The sequence below is a fragment of the Haemorhous mexicanus genome, chromosome 12 (assembly GCF_027477595.1).
Source record: "Haemorhous mexicanus isolate bHaeMex1 chromosome 12, bHaeMex1.pri, whole genome shotgun sequence".
NCBI lineage: Eukaryota > Metazoa > Chordata > Aves > Passeriformes > Fringillidae > Haemorhous > Haemorhous mexicanus.
Window position 1 is genome coordinate 18931094 of NC_082352.1, and position 22583 is coordinate 18953676.

General features: G+C 40.7%; 1 protein-coding gene across 2 annotated transcripts in view; it reads left to right on the forward strand.

Annotated features, from left to right (window-relative positions):
* CDH13 (cadherin 13) overlaps nucleotides 1-22583 on the forward strand; it is a 445340-nt gene that overhangs the window by 289808 nt on the left and 132949 nt on the right. For both annotated transcript variants that reach the window (XM_059857430.1, XM_059857431.1), the window contains exon 7: nucleotides 17247-17425. In XM_059857430.1, the coding sequence (XP_059713413.1) occupies nucleotides 17247-17425 (179 nt within the window). The remainder of the gene's footprint in view (nucleotides 1-17246; nucleotides 17426-22583) is intronic.

A 22583-nucleotide genomic window follows, 5' to 3' on the forward strand; every position in this document is an offset into this window, starting at 1 on the left:
GAAAAAGTTTTTCATGCAAAGAGTGATAAAGTTCTGGGATGGCTGCCTGGGGAGGTGGTGCAGTCCCCATCCCTGGGTGTGTTTAACAAAGCCTGGATGTGGCACTGGGTGCCAGGGCTGAGTTGAGCTGTTGGGGCTGGGCTGGGCTTGATGATCTTGAAGGTCTCTTCTGACTCAGTGATTCTGGGAATTCTGTGAATTAGGGCAGGAATTTCTGGGATTTGGGAAGCAGGACAATTAGGGCAGGAATTTCTAGGAATGTGCTTCACACCCTCACTGCTGCTCAGGTTGGAACTAATTGGCTGCCCACACCTTGTTCATTTTTTTCTTTTTTGATTCCCATTCCAGTTCTTGCTGCCTGTCCCTCCAAGGAGCCGCAGCTTCAGCTGCTCTAAACAACATTTTAAGGTGGTTTGTCATAAACATGAGTATCCCCCTCTCAGGGAAGCTCTCCTTTGCTGTATTCCAGAGGCATAAATCTGTTCCTGATTATATGGATTCTGTTTAAAGGAAGGAATTAAAGAGTTTTGTCTTGCGGCAGGATGCCAGGGATATTTGTACTGCAAATCCTCATTTTGTGATTTAAAAAAGTGTTTCATTACTGAGTGGAGAACTTTTTATACAGCCTTAGGGAATTCACTGATCAGGAAAACATTCCAAAATATCATAAAGGAAAATTAGACTAGTAGGAGATTATGCAAATGAAGCTGTTTTCTTGCAGAGAGAGAGGAATCTTTACATTTTCCATTGTTTGGGTTTTGTATGTTTGCCTACATGAAACAAATTGGGGAAATCAGATTTTTTTGTCTCTAAATTCCAGGGCTGGTTAGTTTTCTGTACTTACTTCTCTGTTACTGTATTTGAGAACTGAAACATTAAATGAAAATTCTGCTTACGATACTTTCTGAACATAAAATCAATAGCTTACAATCTGTAAATATTTACAGCTCTTTGCCTCACAATTTGTATATTTTTCAAATGTTCTAATTGAATAAGCCTGGGAAGGAATCAATACAAGCAGTTTGGTACATTAGAGCTGCAAAAATACCTCTCTGAGTAACAGATGTATTTATTGTAGTGTCACATTTCAGTTCCCAGGGATTTTTAAGAAACTATTTCAGAAATGATGTTTTTTCCCTGCTCTGTAATAGTTGTGGTGTAGCTGCCAACACTTGCAACTTTTTATTAACACTAATTACTTTACATGCACGCTACAAAACATGAACAATATGAATATTATGTCTCCATTAATTACTTTTAAAAAGCATTTATATATTTAATTACTGATCAGGTGAGAGATCAGATTTCTGGGGAGGGCATTGGCAGCTAAGAGATGATGCTGAGCTTCTGATTCCATGCAGGGCTCTTCCAGAGTTGAGTCAAGCCAAATCAATGTGGAAAAGTCAGCAGGTGAATGTGTCAATGAAGAGACACCAAATTTGAAACACATTTGCACTGATATAAATTAGAAATAACTTCATTTAAATCGATGTATTTATTAATATTTTCTATATCTATACATTTTTCTCTGATATACCAAGTATAGGTGTAAATAATATAGGAATTAATTCCACTGCATGAATACAAAATAAAATTACATCAAAGAAAAATACACAGGCACTCACAATTATACATGTATTAAAATATTTCTCTTTGCTTCAGAGCAGTGCATTTCAATAGATTTCAGGTTTAAGAATGTGCTGCCAGCTCTCACAGCATTCATTTGCTTTTATAAGCCTGTAATGCTCCTGTGCTGTTATTCAGAGTCATCCCAGCTTCTCATCCCATCCAAACTTGTCAGAAAGTATTTCCAGTATTGCACAGTCTCCACTTGCAGTAACCAGGACAGAAGATGAAATGAAAATGCTTTATAAAGTTTGCCCAGAAAACTGAAACTCATCATTTATACTCTGTTTCCATGTAAGTGCTTCATAAATGGTTAACTAGTTTTGGAATAAATCTGTCATAAATGTTTAATTGAGGGGCACTGGGTTGATTTTAATTATGGCTTCTAAACATCTGTAGCATGGGTAATTTATAATGCAATTTGTGGATTTGTACATAGATCTCAGTGCTTTAGGAGCAGGCACAAAACCAGAGAATGATAAATATTCTCTAACTTCTTTTTGTGGTAATTTCTTTCCAATTCCTGGACACTGGGGCCACTTTGCAACATTTCCACTCAAATCCCAGTGGAGCAACACCCTCATGATATCTCACAGACATTTTTATCCACTGCCCAGACCTTGGCAGATCAGTGAGCAAGGCATTATTTAAAAAGAAGTTTTGGAAGCCAGCAGTAGCAGCCCATTCAGTTACCTGGCATTTTTCAGGATATCACACTTTCCTGAGCATGGGAATGGTTTTGTTTGGAAGCAGCAGGAAATCTCGGTGTGAGGAGCTCCAGTGGCACTCACAGCAGATTGCACGAGTGACACACCACAGAACATTCATCAGTTTATTTCCTGTGTATAAATGTGCTAAACCCCTCAGAAATTAGCACAACCAGGTCCTTCTGCAAGTGGGATGCTGCTGAATGATCCCCTCAGCTGCTGCTGAAATTGCTAAATTGGAATAGAAACGTCAGTGGTGCTTTGCTGCAGCTTCTGCGACCTCCTAATTCTGCAAAAGAATGATTTATGGACAAAATCTGAGCAGGCAATGGCAGCACTTCCCACTTTCTTTGGTACAGAACCCAGGTGGGAAGAGTGCTTCCAGCAAAACTCTCATTTCCTGCCCCAGCCCCCAGCAGGCTCCCAGCCAAGGGAGGGAATTTTGGCCCAGGCTGCATTCCAGGCACCAGAGTGAAACTGTTCCTGCAGGATGCATGCAGCTGAGTTATTCAGCTAGCAACAGATTTGTGTTATATTGCATGCAAAACATCAGATTAACCCGTTTTTTATATATTATAAATATGTATATATATATATATATTTGTCACATATTTGTCATATGTGACAAATAAATAAAATTCTGGTCAGGAGATCACAGTGTTTTATGGTACAGGGAACTGAGAGAATACCAGGCTCAGGAGGCACAAGTGTTTTATTTATTAAAAAAATAAATAAATTATTTTAATAATAAAATAAAAATACTTTATTTTAATATAATAAAAATTACATGGAACATTAGAGGTCTTGGATAGATTTTTAGATCTTAATGTGTCTAAAAGTTTCAAGTAAAACTTAGTCCTAATCCATGATCACTTCAAGGACAGAAGATATCCCTGGTATTAGAGAGAGAGAGAGAGAGAGAGATAAATGCTTCTCTACAAAGTCTTAATATGCATTATTAAATATATTCCCTTTGGGGTTTATATATGTATTTTAATACATGTAAAAAGTTTCTAACCAGGGAAATCTGAAAAATTCAGGAAATATATAAAGAAAAAATCACAGGCCTGACATCTCTAAGATTAATTTCTTTAAGAATATCCTACTCCTACCTCAATTTTTTCCCCATTTCTACTGACACCTGTATTTCTGTGCTTTTAACAACATAACCAACTTGGCACCAGTTTTGTAATTCTAGAAGCCAACACTTGCATGGATAAACACTGCTGGATTTTTTTCTTTACATTTTTAAGCTATACTGGTATTCTGTGAGAGTGGGAAACTTGGGAAAATGTTCCTTTTTTAATTTGCTTTAGCAAATGACCCATTTGGTTTAATTTGTAGTTGTTCTGTGCCAACAGATATATTCAGTGCAGAGAGATCATGGTCAGATCTGCCTGTTTAGGCACAAAAAGGAAAATGTGAGAGAATCCTGGGAGAAATCTGCTGGGATTTCTGTCCCTGGGTCACTTCCTAGGTGGAGTGAAAGTGACTGAAATCACAAACTCTTCTCTCTTTAAAGCAGCACGTTGGGGTACAAAGCAAAGTGAGCTCTCAGAACAGAAGAGTTTGCAGTTCTTTAATGGATCTTCCTGGTAATGCTCTAAAAATACAGAACAACTTCACCTGACATTGGTACCTGCCTCTGGAATGCCTCTTTCCTCTTAGGCTTTGCAGATCTGTCATGGATCTGTGATTTAGGGCACAATTTTCCCAGGTGGACACGTAATCCACAGGCACAGATCATTGTGGCTCATTTAGAGCTGTCATTGGGGTTTTACTTTAGATCAACAGACATAAAAAAATATAAGATATGTAAGAATTATTTTCTATATATAATAATTATTTATATTATATTAAAACATATATTTTTGTAATTATATTATAATAAATATAACAATTATATCACATATCTATATCTTTACCAAAATGATAAGGTAAAGATATTAAATTTGATAAGTTTGTTTGCTTGGATTTTTCTTTTTTTTTTCAGTAGGTATTAAGTTTGGAATGGGGTTTGGAAGTCACTGCTCTTGCCAAAAGTCAAGGAATTTATGTGGTGGGAATTCTGTGATCATCAACCCTTTGTTTCTATAAATACCATAATTTATTAATTAAGAAGTGTGTGGCAGGGGCAGGGAAGGATATGAGCAGACACCTCAGAGACAAAAACTCTGACTCAATTCCTGACCTTGTTGATTGCTGGGGAGATTTACAGCTCCCATCCCTAGAAAGCAGGATTTCATATAAGTTACTGGGAAAACAAACAAATAAATCACAGGGGTTTGAAGTCAAATATTTCTTACTTGATTATTTAAATGTAGTTTTGCATGGAAGAAATCCACTGGAGCTCCCAGGGATTTGTACTCTGAAGGTTGATAGCATTTGGAATTTTCATTCTTCCATACTTTGGCTCAGGGCTCCACTCAAAATCACAAAAGAACTGAGGCTGAAGGGAAACTCTGAGCCTGTGTTTGACAAATGGTGTTTACACATTGCCTTTGAACTTTGTGGTGTATTGGTATTGACATTTCCAGCACTGGAAATTGTGAGGGCAAATGTCAGAAGGGAACCCAACCTGGGTCTGCTCCTTCCAGTTTGCTCCAGCCAGGGAAAGGGGATGGCTGGAATGGAGCCTGTCCTGTGCTGGCCCATCCAGGGCATCCCTCACAGGGCCCAGACCCACCTCCTCCCCAAGAGACAGATTGCACTGCAGCCCTGAGCTGAAGGCTGGGATTTTAAGTGTGTTCAGGGTGAGGGTGGTGGAAAAGCCCCCAGTGGAAAACCGGAAATTTGAGAATTGGCAATCTCTCCCTGGGTCTCCTCTCCTAGGATGATCTGCCACTGACTGATGCTTGTTTTCTTTTTGCCCAAGAAGGAATATGTGCATTTATAAAGTATAAATGTACTTGAGCAAGCCTGTGACTTAATGACCCCAACTTTGCACACAGCTCCACAAATCTTTATGATCTCTAAGTACCCAGATGCTGGCAGTGATGTATCATGACCTGTTCTGTGCTTAATTATTAATTTTACATTAAGGAGACTCATAGTCAATATTTAGATGGTTTATGACATACAGAAGCTTTTCCATGCTCATATTTTCTTTGCAGGGACATAATGTAGCCCTTTCAGCACTAAATCAATTACACACAGAGTTAAAATAACTTGATTTGTTGCTGAAGGTCCCTTCCCAACAAGAGGCGTCAGTTCTAAGGGAATAAAACCAGAGATATCTTGGGCTGCTTTTAATCCTTGCAGGGCTCCACTTTGCAGGGGTTGAGGCTGTAAAGTTGTGCAGAGCAAAGATCCCTCCAGTCCTAAGCAGTTGTGAGATGGGAGAGAGAGTTCTGCAGTCTGTGGTGCCAGAACAAAAGTACAGGAGAAACATTTTATTCTAACCCTGCTTTCCACACCTGCAGTAATGGCAGAATTAATGGGAGTGTATCACATCTTTTAAGTGCTCTCTCAGAGTCAGATTTCACCCAGAAAGAATTACTTCCCAAGGTGCTTTATCTCACCTTTCCTAAATTTTTATGTTAGAATGGGATGAACTGCATCCAAAATTGCCAGTCCCTCTTTAGTGACTATAAAAAGACTGGATATCTGAGCCTAAAATGGTTGTAACTGAGTGAAAGTCATCACACTTGCTGAACTAAGTGATTTAATCAATGACTTAATTCAGGAAAGAATATCAGGATCCCTACTGAAAATATATATCACACACCCCAAATTGTATTCTTGTTACAAATATGGATAGTTTTGAAACCTGTGATTTATACAAGATAGTTTCAAAGGCCTGTTTTAAAATCACAGAGCACACTCTTGCAGCATCTGAATCATTTATTAAATTCAGCTATCAGTGGCTTTAAAATATAATTTAACCAAAAAGATCATTTGAAGAAGGGCTGCAAAGATTTCTACGTGCAGACACTTTAATCTCGAGATGGGGGAAAAGGCAGAAAACAATTCCATTTTCTGTTATTGCTCTTAGGGAATGAGCTGTGTGGGCTTGATTTAAAGGCTGGCCAGTTTGAAGAGCAGGTTTCCAGAATAACTGAAGGTGTTTGTCCTTCCTCCTGTGGGCTCCTTTACAGTGGGAAGCTGTGGAACTGGGTTCAGGAGGATGCATGGGGGAAGAAGGAATCCTTCTTAAGGATATCTTCCCAAGACATGCCTTCTGATCCTCACTCAGGATTTGTTCCACGCTTACTTTGAGACCTTAAAATCAAATCTTCCACTTCTGTTAGTAGTTTTAATAGGAATTACTGCATCTGTGGTATGATTTATCCAGAAAAGTGCAATGGACTTAATGCAATTCTCTGAATTAAGAACAGGGAGTAGTTGCCCAGTTTATTTATTGGGTCCAGCAGTGAAGTCCATTATGAAATATTGCTCAGGCAGGGTGGATTTAAATAAGTTCAGCAGGGCAGACACTACGAGCCCAACCAAATAATTTATCCAGGAGTTCAGCTGCAGAAGGGGGTGAAGAAAAACAAAACTCACCTAAAAAGGTCCTGTATCATGATGGAAACACTTGTCCCTCAGATAAAAACCCTCAGATGTTTAATAGATCAAATGGCTGGGACTTGGGGATGGAATCAATACAAAGATGAAATAATACATCAGAATTAAGTGGGAGCTCTGTTCCTGCAGAGGAAGAGAGAAGCCTTGTGAGGTGATTTGCCTCCTCATTAGGATGTCTGATTCTCCTTTCATTAGCACTGCTTTTGTAATGCTGAAGCACCCTCAGCCCATCTGGGTTAACTTTGGATTGATGGAGGTGCTGAGAGCCCCAGTGGGTAACAGGGCTGGGTGTTTCACTTCTATTTCCACTTTGTAATTTGAGATTAAAGCACAACCAGTTCATATTAGTTATCAGGCAAAGAGTAACGATGAGAACTTCCCAGGTGCAGTGATTGCTGAAGTCTGTGGTGCTGTGTATTCATAATCCTGCATCCATATGAAAAACTGGATACTGGTGTGAATTGCTGGCAGCAAGAAGGGAAAGGGTCCAAAGTAGAACAGGCACCAAAAAAAAAAAAAAATCACAGATCATCCTTTTGTTTTCCATTTCTTTTCACATATATTGAAGTGAGAAATTAGGGAGATAAAAAGGGAATAAAGGCAATGTAATCCTGTGTATACATAATACAGCCCTTCAAGGTCAATCCTGTATTCCACAGCCTCACCTAAGATAAACCTCTGCTTTAGCAGTGCTGGGCTGAATTAGATCAACAGAAATTCTGGCTCACTGTCTCAAAAAGTGTTTTCACTTGGGGAAGATTGACCTTGCAGTAATAGATTTTTTTAAAATGTAATATTATTATTTTTTAATCAGGAAGGATGCCAGGGCACCTTACCTGGACCTAGAAGAATAGTGCAAAGTGATTTCTGTGAAGTAATGACGTGGTTTTGATTAAAGTCCACTGAGACAGGGCAGTTTAATTGCTGCCTTTCTTATATTTGTAAGAAGTCAGTCAATTCCTTTACAAAAGCAGGTAATTTATGGAATGAGATCTTCCATCTGTGAGTGTGGCCCTGATCAAAAGATTACTGAAATCTGTGAAAATGTTCCCTTCTTAGAAAAATCTCTCCATTCTGTTGTTGTTCTGGAACAAATCCTAATGCAGAATACACACAGGGTGCAGCCTGGGCTTCTCATTACCCAGTTCTCACTGACTTTAATTTTTAGTGTTTTTTAAAAATAGGCACTTAGTGTCCATGCACCACATTGTTTTATTTTGAGGTTTTTTCCCAATTTCAAATAATTTGGTGTTGGAATGAAAGAAAAAATATTTTTTGATTTTCATTATCAAGCATTATTAGATTTGAATATACTCCTGATTTATAGCACACTGCTGCTCCCTCCCTACCAGCACCCCAAGCTCCCTTTCCAAAGGACACTGCTGCTGTGAGGGGGCTGTGGGATAAGATACTCCTGGGCTGTTTGAGAACTGGGAAGTGCAGTTTGGTCTCCAAATTCAGAATCTTTCCTGGCTTGATGGGTGTGAGCTGGGTTCCCAGTGCCCAGCAGTGTTTTGGTCAGTAAGGGCTAGGAGAAGGATCTGTACTTGGTTCTGTGCCCTTTCTGTAAATACTCAGAATTCTAATTCTGCCTGACAGGCCTGGATGGGGACAAGGTAAAAGTGGCTTTGAAGTGAGAGATGGTCAGTTCCCCCCAGAAGTTCAGAATGCAAATAATTGTCAATCTTTTTTTACTGACCTAAGTGAACTCTCTGAAACCACTATTTTCTTTTCTACATTTATCTTGGTTAAGAATGCTACCCTGCTTAGAGGTTGGGAGAATCTGGATATTAGCTTCTGTTTTCGGGGAGAAACTTAAACGATTAATATAATTTCTCCTGGTTTATTTTTTTGCCATGAAGTTTAGGGGAAGCTTTCTACCACAACCCAGAGGTAATTTCTCATGGGTATTTCTGGATATGAAAATTACATCAGGCTATATTTATTTGTATGACTTTAAAATTTGCTGTCTATTAACATTTTGCATTGACTGGCCACAACTCTACCCTCCAGAAAAAAAGGAATGGGTAAAAAATGGGAAACTATTAAGGAAAAGGTAAACAAAAGCTAAAAGAAAACATTTGGATTATAAAACAGAAATAAGTGCAGAATATATATTTTTAGTAAGCTCTCTGCTTACCCTTGACTATAAAGTTTGCATCTGCATTTAAAACACTTGCATATGCCTGAAATCAAATTTGAATGATTGCAGGCAATTCCAATTTTACATGGGACCTGGGAAAACAGCACGGTGCATCACATGAGCTGTGAGCATCCCTGACAAAAACCTCCAGCTGTCAGTGGTGCCTGGGGAAGGCTGACCTGGAACAGAGACTGGATGGAGCTAAAGAATAAAGTAGGGATTTATTCAGAGGCCTCAAAATGATCCACCTTGGGCAGCACAACCCAAAATGGCCCCAAAATGCACGAGCGCTCCCGGGGTCTCTCCCTGGGATCAGCTCTGCTCCATTTGCACCTTGCAGTTCATTGTCCCAGCCCAGCTTTAGCCCAGGCAGTCCCACCCTTGTTTTTCTCTCTCCAGCCCACGGGGTTTGTGCTCCTGGGCTGAGATTTGGATCATTTGTCCTTGGTGCCCAGCTGGAGCAGGAATTGTTTTGTCTCCCTGCTCTGTGCACAGAGCTCACCATGCCCTGATGTGAACCCAGCCCCACACACTAAAGCAGCACAGAAAGTGAGAAATAGAAAAGCCAAACCTGAGGCATGATCAGGCAGTTCAGACCAAAGGGCTCAGTGACTGAGCAGGGCACCTTGGGCAGGGGATGCTGAGTTTTGGGCTTTTTACCTCTGCTGGTTTGATAAAAGCAGAGGGAAGAGCTCAGCACCCCCCATCCCCTGGGCAGCTGTGGCCTGGAGCTCAGCTGGCATTGACCAAACTCCTCTTGGGATTTGGGCTGCCTCCTGCAGAGCTGGCCAAATGCACCTGTGCTGATGAGTTACACAGGCATTCTGGAAATTTCTCCTTCTCAGCAAAGATGCTTGTGTATCTTTTTTGAGAATGCTCCTGCCTTGTTTTGACGAGGTTGATTTTCATGATGTTTGAAAGTCTCATCCACTCTCTGTTTGCTGTGATTTTCCTGGCTGATTTCTAGTGCTAGTCAAACTCCAGAGAGAACGTGGGCCCTTTGTGCTTGTCATGCCTGGGGCTGAATCTTGCTCTTGGTACGTTGAATAGATGTTCCTGCACTCATAAATCACTGCTCTGTCATGTTTGCCTGCTGTGAGATGTTCAGTGCATGTCATCATTTACATTAAACCATTTACTTCAAGAGAATGTGTTATATTGCTTTATGAATTATGGGATCTGACATAGAAGATTATGTTATGAATTGGCACTAAGAATATTAGAACAGTGGGACATTTTATAGCTTATGGTCATGATCCAAGAAGTAATTCATGACTTTTCTTAATAAACTTGGCTGGTCAAAAGGGAAACACTCATGAGAGTGTGAAATTTTTGCTTAGGGAGAATACTGATGAAGAAAAAATCTTTGGTGATCTCCTTAAACCTGCAGCCTGTTTACATCTGGAGGAAGAATATTGTTTTTTTCAGCTGCATCTCCCTTGTCCTAAGTCCTCTTTCACTAAACTTGCAATTCCCAGTCCATGTGGAGAGACTGCAAATGAGCAAGAGTGAAGGATTCCCTTGCCTGGGCAAGGAAGGGTGGTTTGCTGTGGGGGGAGCAGTGATGAGTGGAACTGGGGGAGCTGGGGAAGGCAGAGCTATTGTAGCTCTGTTTTTGTCATCCCTCTAAAAGACATCATCTTATCCATTCAGGGGATGAACTTGGGCAGTTCCAGATAGGAAATGAGACTTCATTGATTTTACTCCTCATGCAAATATCTGTTTCATGCTATCTGTAGTCTATAAGACAAAAGTCTCCATGCATTTTTTAAATCTTTGTTTCCTTTGTGTGTAGGAAGATGCACAGAGTCTGAAATGTAGGTTATCTTGTTTGGGGATAATGAGTTGTGTACAACACAGAATCTGTGAAGGGGATCTGGTGTTCTGAAAGAATAAATTACATTTTTCACAATTTCCTGTATCTGCACAGATAGAGGTAAATTTCAGTGTGAATATGCTAGCACAAAATGTCATAACCTGGTGTGTGCAGACAATAAACACAGTTTGGGAATCTTGGTGGGACTAACAATTTTCCATGTTTTCACCACACAGTTCTACCCCAAAGATGAGAACATCCAGAGCACTGCAGACAAAATACAAGATCCATGTCACATAACTCCAGCTAATGCAAATTCCCTCTCTGACATGCCATAGATCAACGTCTGGCCTGGAGCAGAGAGTACCTGAGAGCTCTTCACATTGCTCTCTCAGTGTGACAGTGGTTGGGGACAGGACTGTGTGTAAGTCATGTTCCAAACATCCCAGGAGTGAATAATTCATTCTGCCAAAACAACCGTGCTGTTCCTGGGGAAAAAAGGTTAAATACCAGTATAGCTAAAGGTTGACCTGCCCATACATCTTCTCTCTTCTGTCATAACATTCAGCTGGGGATGTCCCATTATTCCTTACTCCATTTATGTGCTTCTGTCTGCATTAGCTCTCTATAGATAGTAACAATTCTTGACAGTCCTTCATCTCTGCTTAATATTACTGAAGTTTCTTTTGTGTGCTGGGAGAAGTTTGTTTATAATTCGTCCCAGAGCTGACAGTTCACCAGTTCACCCTGCCAGTCCTGCTGGCTGCAGTGCAGTGGCATTCCCAGAGTGCTGCTCTGTGATTCCATCTAATCTAGAGCTGAAAAGAACCTGCCAGACACCTAAATAGAGAATGTGAGGAAGCCCTATGGTAGAAAATTATTGCCCTGTACAAATATAAGATATGCTCAAAGCCTGAACTCAATGATTCTTACTAAATGTCTTCTTTGTTGAGCAAGGCCTTGAAGTTTTTAGTGGTAAAAATAATTGCAATTTCAAATGCCCTTGATTGGAACCAAAACACACCTTTCTTCTGACATTTGTTTTGCTCCTCTGGGGCTTTTTGTCTGAAAGTACAAAATGATAATCAAACAATTAATTAGTTACGATGAGAACATTGTCAGGAGAGCTTCCAGCTTTGTTCCAGTTTCCAGAGATGTAGGTAATCCTTTTGATTTCTTCCTTCTTCATCCCATTTTTGACTCTTTGTCCTCCTTCTTGGGTTAAAATAGCTGTACTTCTGGAAAACATAACGTTGTGCAACTGATTGTTGTCATGTACAGAGGCACAGCTGGACTTGTGGAGAAGGTGGAAACATGACTTTTCAGTGCACTTATTTAATTAGGAGAACAAGCCCTTCCCTTTCTGTAACACACACAGAAAACATTTACTGCACTGAATATACAGTGGAGAACCAGAGGAATAGTGAAAATCAGCTGGGAAAACTCCATGGTGACGTTCTTGAGCTCTGTAGCTCTCATAAAGTTAATTTTTTTCAGTCCTTAAACAGGTTAATATTTTGTTGTTGGTCTTCAGATTCAGTCTTCTCTTAAGGCTGTAGGCTTGAGACATTTGTTCACATTTCACCAGGCTAGAGATAAATTTCATTTCCACTCCTCTCCAGTTCTTCTTTTAAACCCAGCAGCTGCATATAGTAAATAAATAAAAGTTCAGTAGTAATGTTCTCTTGGCATCTTAGCAGAAAAAAAGAAAGAAAAGGAAAGGGAAGGAAAAAAAGAGTGAGACAGGTTATAGGAGGTTATTAACTAAACACCAAAGAGATTTTCCCAAGAAACCCTCTGTTCCAACCACTCCAAAACTGTGCATCTGTTAGATTTTACTTCTTGGTGCCTAAGGGGAGATTTTGCCAATATTTTCCAATAACCAACACATTGATAGCTGCAGCCTCTGGGGCATGGCCTGGGAGTGGGATCTGGGTGTGAGCAAGGAGGAACTCTGGGAGGTGCAATGGGAGGTTCTGAGTGATACTGGGATTTCTGAGTGATTCTGGGATTTCTGAGTGGTTCTGGGAATTCTGAGTGATTCTGGGAATTCTGAGTGATTTCTGAGTGATACTGGGAATTCTGAGTGATACTGGGAATTCTGAGTGATACTGAGAATTCTGAGTGATTCTGGGATTTCTGAGTGATACTGGGATTTCTGAGTGGTTCTGGGATTTCTGAGTGATACTGAGAATTCTGAGTGATACTGAGAATTCTGAGTGATTCTGGGAATTCTGAGTGATTCTGGGATTTCTGAGTGGTTCTGGAAATTCTGAGTGGTTCTGGGATTTCTGAGTGATTCTGGGAATTCTGAGTGATTTCTGAGTGATTCTGGGAATTCTGAGTGATACTGGGAATTCTGAGTGATACTGGGAATTCTGAGTGATACTGAGAATTCTGAGTGGTTCTGGGAATTCTGAGTGGTTCTGGGAATTCTGAGTGATACTGGGAATTCTGAGTGGTTCTGGGAATTCTGAGTGGTTCTGGGAATTCTGAGTGGTTCTGGGATTTCTGAGTGATTCTGGGAATTCTGAGTGGTTCTGGGAATTCTGAGTGGTCCTGCAAACAAACCCTGGATATTGGCACCCACAGGACACAAGTGCAGCTCTCCTGGGAGAGTTTCCTCCGCGGATCTCTGTGCGTCATTGGCTCAAGGAAGAAGTTGCTGATTTTGCAGACATCCCTTCCCCAGATCACTTTGCATATATTGTTTAACATGATAATGTAGCAAGCTGTTGTTTCGTGGTTTGAAAGGCAGCTGCATTTGATTGATGCCAGGAATGGAAGGCTTTGTGAAACAGCTCTGAATTAGATGCAGTCAGTTTATGGGCCTGGGGAAATGAATCTTTTATGAAGAATAAAAGTTTATGATGAAGCAGGAATACTGAGGAAGTGTACATCTTGAATGAAACTCTTTTGGGCTGGATGTCGTTTGCAGGGCCTTTCCAAACAGACTTTTGGGCCACTACTCTTTCAAGATCTCTACATAAACATTGTCCTTTGTGGTGGCCCAATCCCAATTTGTCATTTGTGTTCTCTCTGTGGACACCTCAGTCAGGCTAGGGAATTTCTTCCCTGGAAATGTAGCTATTAGGCTTCTCCAAAGGGTTCCAGGGGAATGTTTTAACTGCTGGGTTAAAGCTCTTGTGATTTTTGAGGCATCAGACACAAATATGAAGCACATGGGGGTGCAGTTTTCTGTATTGATCCCCAAACAAAGACCAGACACAACCTCTACCAACACATAACAACACCTAAAGACAACCCCACGTTTTAGGTGCATTTTTTACACATAATGAGAACTTGTGAGAATAGAATAACTTACCAATTAAATTTTAATTGCACTTTGATGGTAGCCAGAAATCAATGCCACAAAACTTTTGAGAGAAGAAGCATAGAAAAAAAGATGTATCTGATTCTCTCCAGCTTTCCTCCTAGAGCTGGCATCTCTATGCAAAAAGGATGCACAGTTCTGCTCATCTGAGTTGCTGGAATTCTTATCTGTATGCACCAGAGGAATGATTGCAGGGAACAAGATAATGTCTAGTGAGTTGAAAGGTTAAAGAACTGCAGCTGCCAAATCAGAGTCAGATTCAGCCATTGTGTTAAGCCAGTCCTATGCCAGAGTAATGAGAGATCAGGGGATTTACATCAGATCTTAAAATGTACATGTGCCTTCCACTGTTTTATCATCAGAAATATTTCAGTAGGACAACTGTATAAATGGGATTTTTACTTGAATATATATTGTAATAAGTTTCTAAATCTCAGCTGAGCATCTAATAGATTTATAATAATAGCAACCTTGTATTCATTCAAAATGTTTCCTGCTGTACTTGAGCAGGGCACATTAAAGTGCATTCTTCAGGAAACCATTGTGCACTGAAATCTGTTTAATTCCACATGAACTTGGGCACTCTTAAAGATCCCTCGAAGATTTGCCTTAGTCCTTGTTTATGTCACTGAAACCTTGTGACTGAGAGACCCTTGTGAAACATGTATCTAACACTGATATATTAAAAAAATCTCAAAAATGTGATAAATTTCTAAAAACAGCACATTGGGTGAATCTTAATTCTTTAAAAAAGAAAGCAGTTCTTTTCTCCCTTTTCTTCTCACTCAGTCTCAAAGTAGGTGAAAACATCAGGGCTGGGATCATCTTGTAACCCTGGAAAACATGGCATGGTATCCAGTGGTAAGCTTCTTTTTGAGCTGTCTGACCTTTAATCACTGCTGAATAAAACCAACATGCTGTCAGGGCTCTGCTGTTTTTCTCAAGGGGGTGACTCTGCCCGAAGTAGCAATAAAATAAAACCTTTGAGGGCTGATATTCAAGGTCACTGCAAGAAGAGGCAGAACTGTACTCTGGGAACTACAACAAAAAGGGAAAAAAGAAAAGTAGAAATGTATCTAAACAAGGCAGTAGAGTTTGTTTAACAGTGAACAGGCAGTTGTTACATCAGTCTATAACTGAGGCTGAGCTTGTTTTTATTTTTACCACAATAATTCATTTTTATTTGATTTTTTAAATACAAGACCTTCAGAAAGAAAACAAACTCACTGTGCATGAATTATGAATATTTCTGTTATTGAAGCACTTGTAATCTAATGTCTCAGGCCCTGTCTGAATTAGGTTTTACTCTCTTGTAGTCATTTTGTCACAGAAGTCTCTGTGAATAGTGAAAAATGGCCCTATGATCTTACAGATCTATTAAGAAATGAAAATGCTGTATTTAAATTTATATATTTAATTTATACATACAATATATATTATATATTTTTATTTATTTAATCTTGTATATATTAAATTTATAGATTTAATTTATATATTTAAATGCTGTATTTAAAATGTGTTGACCATGATAGTTTAAAATAATACTTGCCCAGTCTGTGGGGAAAAGGAAGGGTGAGTTCCCACAGTGGAATTAACCTGTAGCAAAGAATTCTGGCTCCCTCTGACACTGATCCACACAGGAGATACTGGTGTCAGTGCAAAGTGACTTCAATGGAAGTGGTGAAGACCATGGAATCTGATAAATTGTTTCACTTGGGATTTTTAGGCAAAAGACTGGATCCCTGCCTAGATGTCTTACTTTATAATTTGCTAATTTCTCACACTAATCTGTTATTTAACATTGATTCACTATTTAAATGAATTTATTGATTTGATCATGGCTTTTTTGTTATTTGGTAGAATCTCATTCTGTCTTCAGCCCAATATTACCAGAAACATTTAATCTTGCTGTGACCATATATTATTTAGTCAGATTGCTTTTCAAACTGATTTACAATTACTGATGAACTGATGGAGAAATCATTTTGGCCGAGGGGTGAGCATCTCACAGTTCAGCCCAGGTGTCTCATTATGCCTTTCTTTGTTTCTCAGTGTACTGTACAAAGCTGATAAAATGCTGGCAGAATTTTTCTCTGGGCTGCCTGTCTTGGGGAGAGGAAAATCCTTGATCCAGGGATGCAGGATGTGCTCCCCTCCTGAGAACAGAACTGGCAGCAGCTCAGTGCTCTCTCTATTAGCTGTGATCAAGAAACAAAGTGAGGTTTTCCCTCTGCAGAGCATTTAGGAATCTGTGCAGGAATTGCATTTCCCTTATTGCACTCTGCAGCAGAACTGTGTGCTCAGGAAGGACAGTGGGGCAATAGAGATGGGGGCTCATTGATGTTCATAAAATAAGCTCATAAATTTGTACAAATTGAAATTGGAACCATGTAGGCTTTAATAATTACAACATTTCTTATTGACAGGAATGATGTCCAACACATTTTGAACTGCAACACTTCACCATGCAAATACAGACCTGTTATTTCAGTAGTGTTGATTTCATTGTAGCCACCTGTGGATTTTCTGCCTGCAGAATTAAAAGTGGAAGAGATACACCTGTAATTCATTTAGTGAAATGCAATTACTGTGGATGGCTTCAGAGCATGGAGGTACAGGGAGTGTTAGAGCACATAAGTCTTCTGTTGGCTGACTAACAATGCTTGCTCTCTGCAGCTCCTGAAAGGTGCCTGTGCTCAGCTGGGGCTGGGCTCTTTCTCCAGGCAGCACTGACACAACCAGAGCACACAGTCCCAAGCTGTGTCAAGAGAAATTTAGGGTGGATATTAGGGAAAAGTTTCTCAGAGAAAGGGTGATAAAGTTCTGGGATGGCTGCCCGGGGAGGTGGTGCAGTCCCCATCCCTGGGTGTGTTTAACAAAGCCTGGATGTGGCACTGGGGGCCAGGGTTTGATTGAGCTGTTGGGGCTGGGCTGGACTCCATGATCTTGAGGGTCTCTTCCAGCCTAGTTAAAAAAAACCCCAAAAACAAAATTAAAGATAAAACAAACACAAGTGCAACCTAGCTATCAGGTGGAAGCTCTGAGCTTGAGAGGGCTTTTGCTCAGTGCCTGCTGTGTGTGCCCTTTCCCCAGGAACCACGGTGATGCGCATGGCGGCGTTCGACGCCGACGACGCCGGCACGGACAACGCCCTGCTGCGCTACAACATCCTCAGGCAGACCCCCACCAAACCCTCCCCAAACATGTTCTACATCGACCCTGAGAAGGGAGACATTGTCACCGTGGTGTCCCCAGCGCTGCTGGACCGCGAGGTGAGTGAGAACTTTCCTGTCTCCAGTCTCACACTTTCATGGTTGTGCCTCTAATCCTCTTCTGAGCTGTGAGAAGAGGCTCTGGGGTTGTTGTGTGGGGATTCAGATGCTCACTTTTTGTTTATTTATTACTTGGACTTAAGTTCTAAGCTCTAATCAGTGTTTATAAATCTAGTAGTTCATAATTTCTGTGCAAGATATTTAGTGAGAAAGATCTCAGGATTAAGTGGACTTCAACTTAGAGTTAGTAATTGACACCCAGAGCTAATTGTGCATATAGCTCACTCTGAGAGTATTTGTTTAGTGCTCTATATCTTCCCTAGAATATTTTTATGAGTGGACTTATTGAGCTAATTAACTTGGTATCCCATAGCCAAAAAAAGAAAACACAAAAAGGAGTGGGGAAGGAATGGGTAATCCTCAGGTGGCTTTAAGGTGAATTGCCAGAGTGCCAAAATCTGTGCTTATAACAGATCATTAACATTATGAGAGCATAAATTGATGGCAAAGAAAGCTTAGGCATGATTGTTTCATGTTCAGAAGATAATAAAGTAGAGGCAATCTATTAATCCAAAGGTTTAGATACCGGAATATATAAAATCTTGGCACCAGAAGGAGTTACTCTATAAATCACAGTTTCCTTTGATGAAGCAGCCCTGAGTGCTCTTAGACTCCTGGAGACATCCAAATTCTGTCCTTGCAGGATGTTTCAGAGGTGTGCTGAGTCACTGAGCTTGTCTGCTGAGTTGATTAGACCCAGGACTGTCCAATGTTCTCAATATTCAGCACGTTATCTTTCCTTTTCCCAGGTGAAAATGCTGCCCATACACTTCCCTTTCTGGGTGGGCAGTTTTTTCTCCAGGCTTTTCCAGCAGCAAATATTTAATGGGTAAATCAGTCACAGGTACCAGGAACATACAGGAGTGAAACTAATGTCTGGGCCTGAATGTCTGTGGTTTTAAGTTTAAGGGGTTCTAACTTTATTCATATTTGGGTGCCTGGCCACAGAATGTTGCCCAAGTTAAAGTTTACAAAATCTTTGCCTTTTTTACCTTCAACTTTCCCTTCCAAATTCATTGTTTCAGTTCAAAAGCTTTTTACTGTTTTCTAAAGACAGTTTTAAGTATTTTTATTCCTCATAGATAACCATTCCCCAGATTAAACCAATCTACTCAAAATTAGAAATCAATGGCAGGGAATGAACTTTTCCCAGTGCCTTCCAAAGGTCACTGGTGATTCATGAAATAATGATGCTCTCTCCATGCAAGATGGGGCCTCAGTCAGACGGGTGTCATGGCTGGATGGTTCCTCCTGAGAGCAGGATCTGAATTCCTCATGGTTTTTAATCATCACCAATTCCATCCCTTTACTTTGAAGGTGACATGACAAGCTGGGATCAGCTGAGATCCCAGAGTAATTTTTGTTGCTCCAAATCTGAGTGGTTTACAAGCCAAAACATGTGGCTGTGTGCAATTTTAACCCTAATATTAAGTATTATCTGCAGCTAAAATCCAGTCTTATCAGAGGAAGGGCTTTGGGAAAAAGGATGTTTATTTTTTCACAGTCATCTTTGTGGGTTCAGCCTCTTCTCCTTCCTGCCCATGTGTCTTGAGTGGAAACTGGTGGTCAGGCCTCCTTTTTCAGACTTGTGAGGTTGCCATTCATGGTCAAAGATGAATTACTTCTATTTTTAACCATAATTGCAGCTTTTAGAGATAAGCAGCCTCAAGTTTTTATTCTGAAAAAAAAAAAAATCCAGGTACCAATTTAATATTGATGTTATATAAATAACTCTTATGTATTTCTGTGTGGCTCATGAAATTGAATTATTATAAAAATTTGTCTGCATGAGGTGGGGACAGAGGGGAGTAAAATGTGGAGGAGGAAATGTCTGAGTAGTTTAGGAGGAAGAAATGTCTGCCTGGATTCCTGCTTGGGGAATGAGGTGCCTACACATCACCAGGTCTGAGTGAGTGGCTGGCCTGGAAGGAGCACCACGTGCCATTCCTCTGCAGATAACTGCTGCTATTAATGCCTTTTTACTGGGAGCCTGAGCAAATCCTAAATGCTTTGGCCCCTTGTCACAATCTCCCATGAAATGTGTTGGAGGCCAAGGCAGGAAGAAGTGTCCTTTCCCCTGAAAGCCTTGCTAGAAGGTGCGGGACACAAGCGGGAGGTTGAGGACCAAATCCTCACGAAGGAGAATTTGTGAGTCAGGAATGGTTTTGTCTCAGCAATTCTGATCTTGCTTTTCTTGGCACTTCAGAGGGCAGTGTGCTGTAGTAGACACACAGAGGAAGCAGCAAACCCTTCCAGCAGCCCTTGCACTGCTTGGGAAGGAGATTGGGTGTTGAGAGCAGCTCAGCTGATGCTGTTTGATGGTGAATGTGAGTCAGCAGCGTTTGCAGGTGTAGCTCATGGAGGAACACACAGCTTTTGGACAGGGCTTGAGGAGAGTGAGATTGTGCTGGGGGATTTCACAGCCCAGACACTGCAAAAACTGCTCCTGGTGAACCTGATTATTCATGAGTTCCAGTTCAAACCTGCTGCTTCCCCTAGGTTTTACTGAAACCTTGAACTGGGTCAACAGCTGCTGTGGTTGTAGGTGTGCTCTTTGAAACTGTAGCAGCCCTAGACACCAATTAAGAAGCTGAATTAAAGTAAAAAATTCTCTAGGATGGACATGGAGACAACTATTTTTCATCATTAATGTGATTCTGCACCAGAGGTTTATATGAACTCTTTCAAAGCATGTTGAAACACTGCCTAAAATTACTCCTATTTTCTATCTCTGTGTACCATTTACCTCTGCTTGGTCCTTGATGCTTTTGGGAAACTCTCCACTGCATTGAAGACAAGTTAGCTGAATATAAATTGTTTGAAGGGTGGTTTTGGTCTTTTTTGTTGGTTTTTTTTTTTCATTTTAAGTATGATTTATTTCATATTTGTGCATCAGAGGGAACAGGAGACAGGAGGTTTTGCCCAGTGGGGGAGACTGAGATGTGGACATAGAAAACATCTGGCAGGCTTTGCCCATCCTGGGTAGTCCAAATCGTTACTCCATGCTTCAGAATTTTCAGAAATGGAGTTATGGCATAGCCTAGAAATCCTTGTTCCAGAGCAAAATATCAAAATAAAGGCATTTACACTAAAATGAAATAAAATCTGGACATCTAGAGAGCTCAGTTTTTAAATCAAATTATATAGATGGGCAACTCTTAGTTTGCATTAGTAAAGATCTATAGTAACAATATTAAGAGACAAAAATGAAGGAATACTTTTATTTCTAAAGTATTATCAGGGAAAAAAAGTTATTTCTAAGGAGACACTTTTAAAATAAATAAAATGTAAAAGGAGAAAGAATTACCTTGTTTGTGGTCAACTCCAACTGTGCATCTGAACTATGAGGGGCCAGTTAAATGTGAAGAGAATTTTTAAAAAATTTCTATAAGTCTTCAAATTTTCCTTTTCTGTGGCTGTTTTTTCTTAAGTCTGTTTCTAAATGGGGAGTTTGGAGACGGGGATGCTCCCTGCTAGAACTGCCTGGGTGTTTGATGGGCAGGGATGGGTGATGGAGTTGCAGTGCAGCTGTTTCCATATTGGAGTGTCCCCTACACAAACGTCCTCCTGTCCTGTCTGCACAAGAAGGGAGTGCAGGAGCCCCCCAGACTCCCCCCAGCAGGATGCTGAGGGAATGCTTCCTGCCTCCAAGCAAAAGGCACACTGAAGGATTTGTATTTAAACACCTGCAGATTTTTCATTTATAAAAATTTTTTAGAGTCAAAATTGTTTCCAGAAGTGCATGATCCTGGGGGTTTAAAGCAAAACTCAGGTAATTTCTCAGAGAACATCCATTTTCATTTTCAGGAGGCAGGTAAGGACACATTTTTGAAGATTAATGTGGGTTGTTTTTTTTTTCTTCTTGTGGGAGTTAGGCATCCTTGAATGTGTCAGTAATAAAGATTGAAGAGTGTTAGGGGGCAAATTATACCTCCAGGTATCCATTGGAGAACATTTTGATTCATAAATTCAGAGGAGAAGGATGCCCTCCATCAAAATATATGGTCTAAATGACACAAAATAGAGCACAACAGGGAAAGAGAGTAAAAAGCAAGAAAAACAGGGGGAGGGGAAGAAGTTGGAAGGAAACCTTGAGGAAATGTCCTAAATTTCAGGGATGGAGACTCCAGTTCAAAGTGACACTTCCCTGCAGTGAGAGGACAATAATGCTCCTCATGTGTATAAGTGAAGAAAACACTTGTGGTCTTGTAGAATGAGCTCTGAAATTTCCTTTATGGGTCAGGAATTGGGTTTTCTGCTTGCCCACAGTGCTGATTTCCCAGTGTCACAGACCCCTCTGCACTACAGGAAAGCAGCTGTGATTTGTATAAACCTCATGACTAAAGTACTGCAGGAAAGCTGTCACCACAGTTGCTTAAGTGAAATATTTACTCCTCACAGTTTGAGAGGTAACCTGCCTTTGCTTTTGATAGGAACTGCTGTGCTTAATTTGAGTTCAAGTTAACAAATGGTTTGAGCTGTCTGCTGCACGCTGATCTGTGTGCTGGCACATGTGGCTTTAAACACCTCAAGGAAACCAGTTCAAGTGATTTTGGGTTGTGAGAGACCCTGGGCTGGACTGGGCTGAGTGAAATGTGCATTCTGCTGAGGGCTGACACAAGCTCAGGGAGCAGCTGCTGTGTTCTCTGACCATTTGCACCAATCTTGGTGCATCAATCTGCCATGGTTGGAATCAGAAATACTTTTTCCTCTCTTTATGCCTTGGGAAAATGGAGCTGAAAGGCTTTTGCCATCAACTGTGAGAAAGCTGGAGCTGCAGCAGCCCCCAGTGCTCGTGTTGGTGTGAACTGCCCACAAAAAATGAGATGGTTTGGGGTCTGGAGCATCTCCCTGGTGAGGGGATGCTGCAGGAACAGGGCTGGCTGCTCTGGAGAAGGGAAGGCTGAGAGGGGATCCCATCAATCCTTACAAACATTTCCAAGCTGGGTGCCAAGAGAAAGGTCCCAGACTCTTTTTGGTGGTGTTCAGCTGCAGGACAAGGAACAACTGCCTAAAATTAAACAGAACAAGTTCCACCTCAACATGAGGAATAATTTTCCCTGGAGGGGGCAGAGCCCTGGGACAGCTGCCCAGGCAG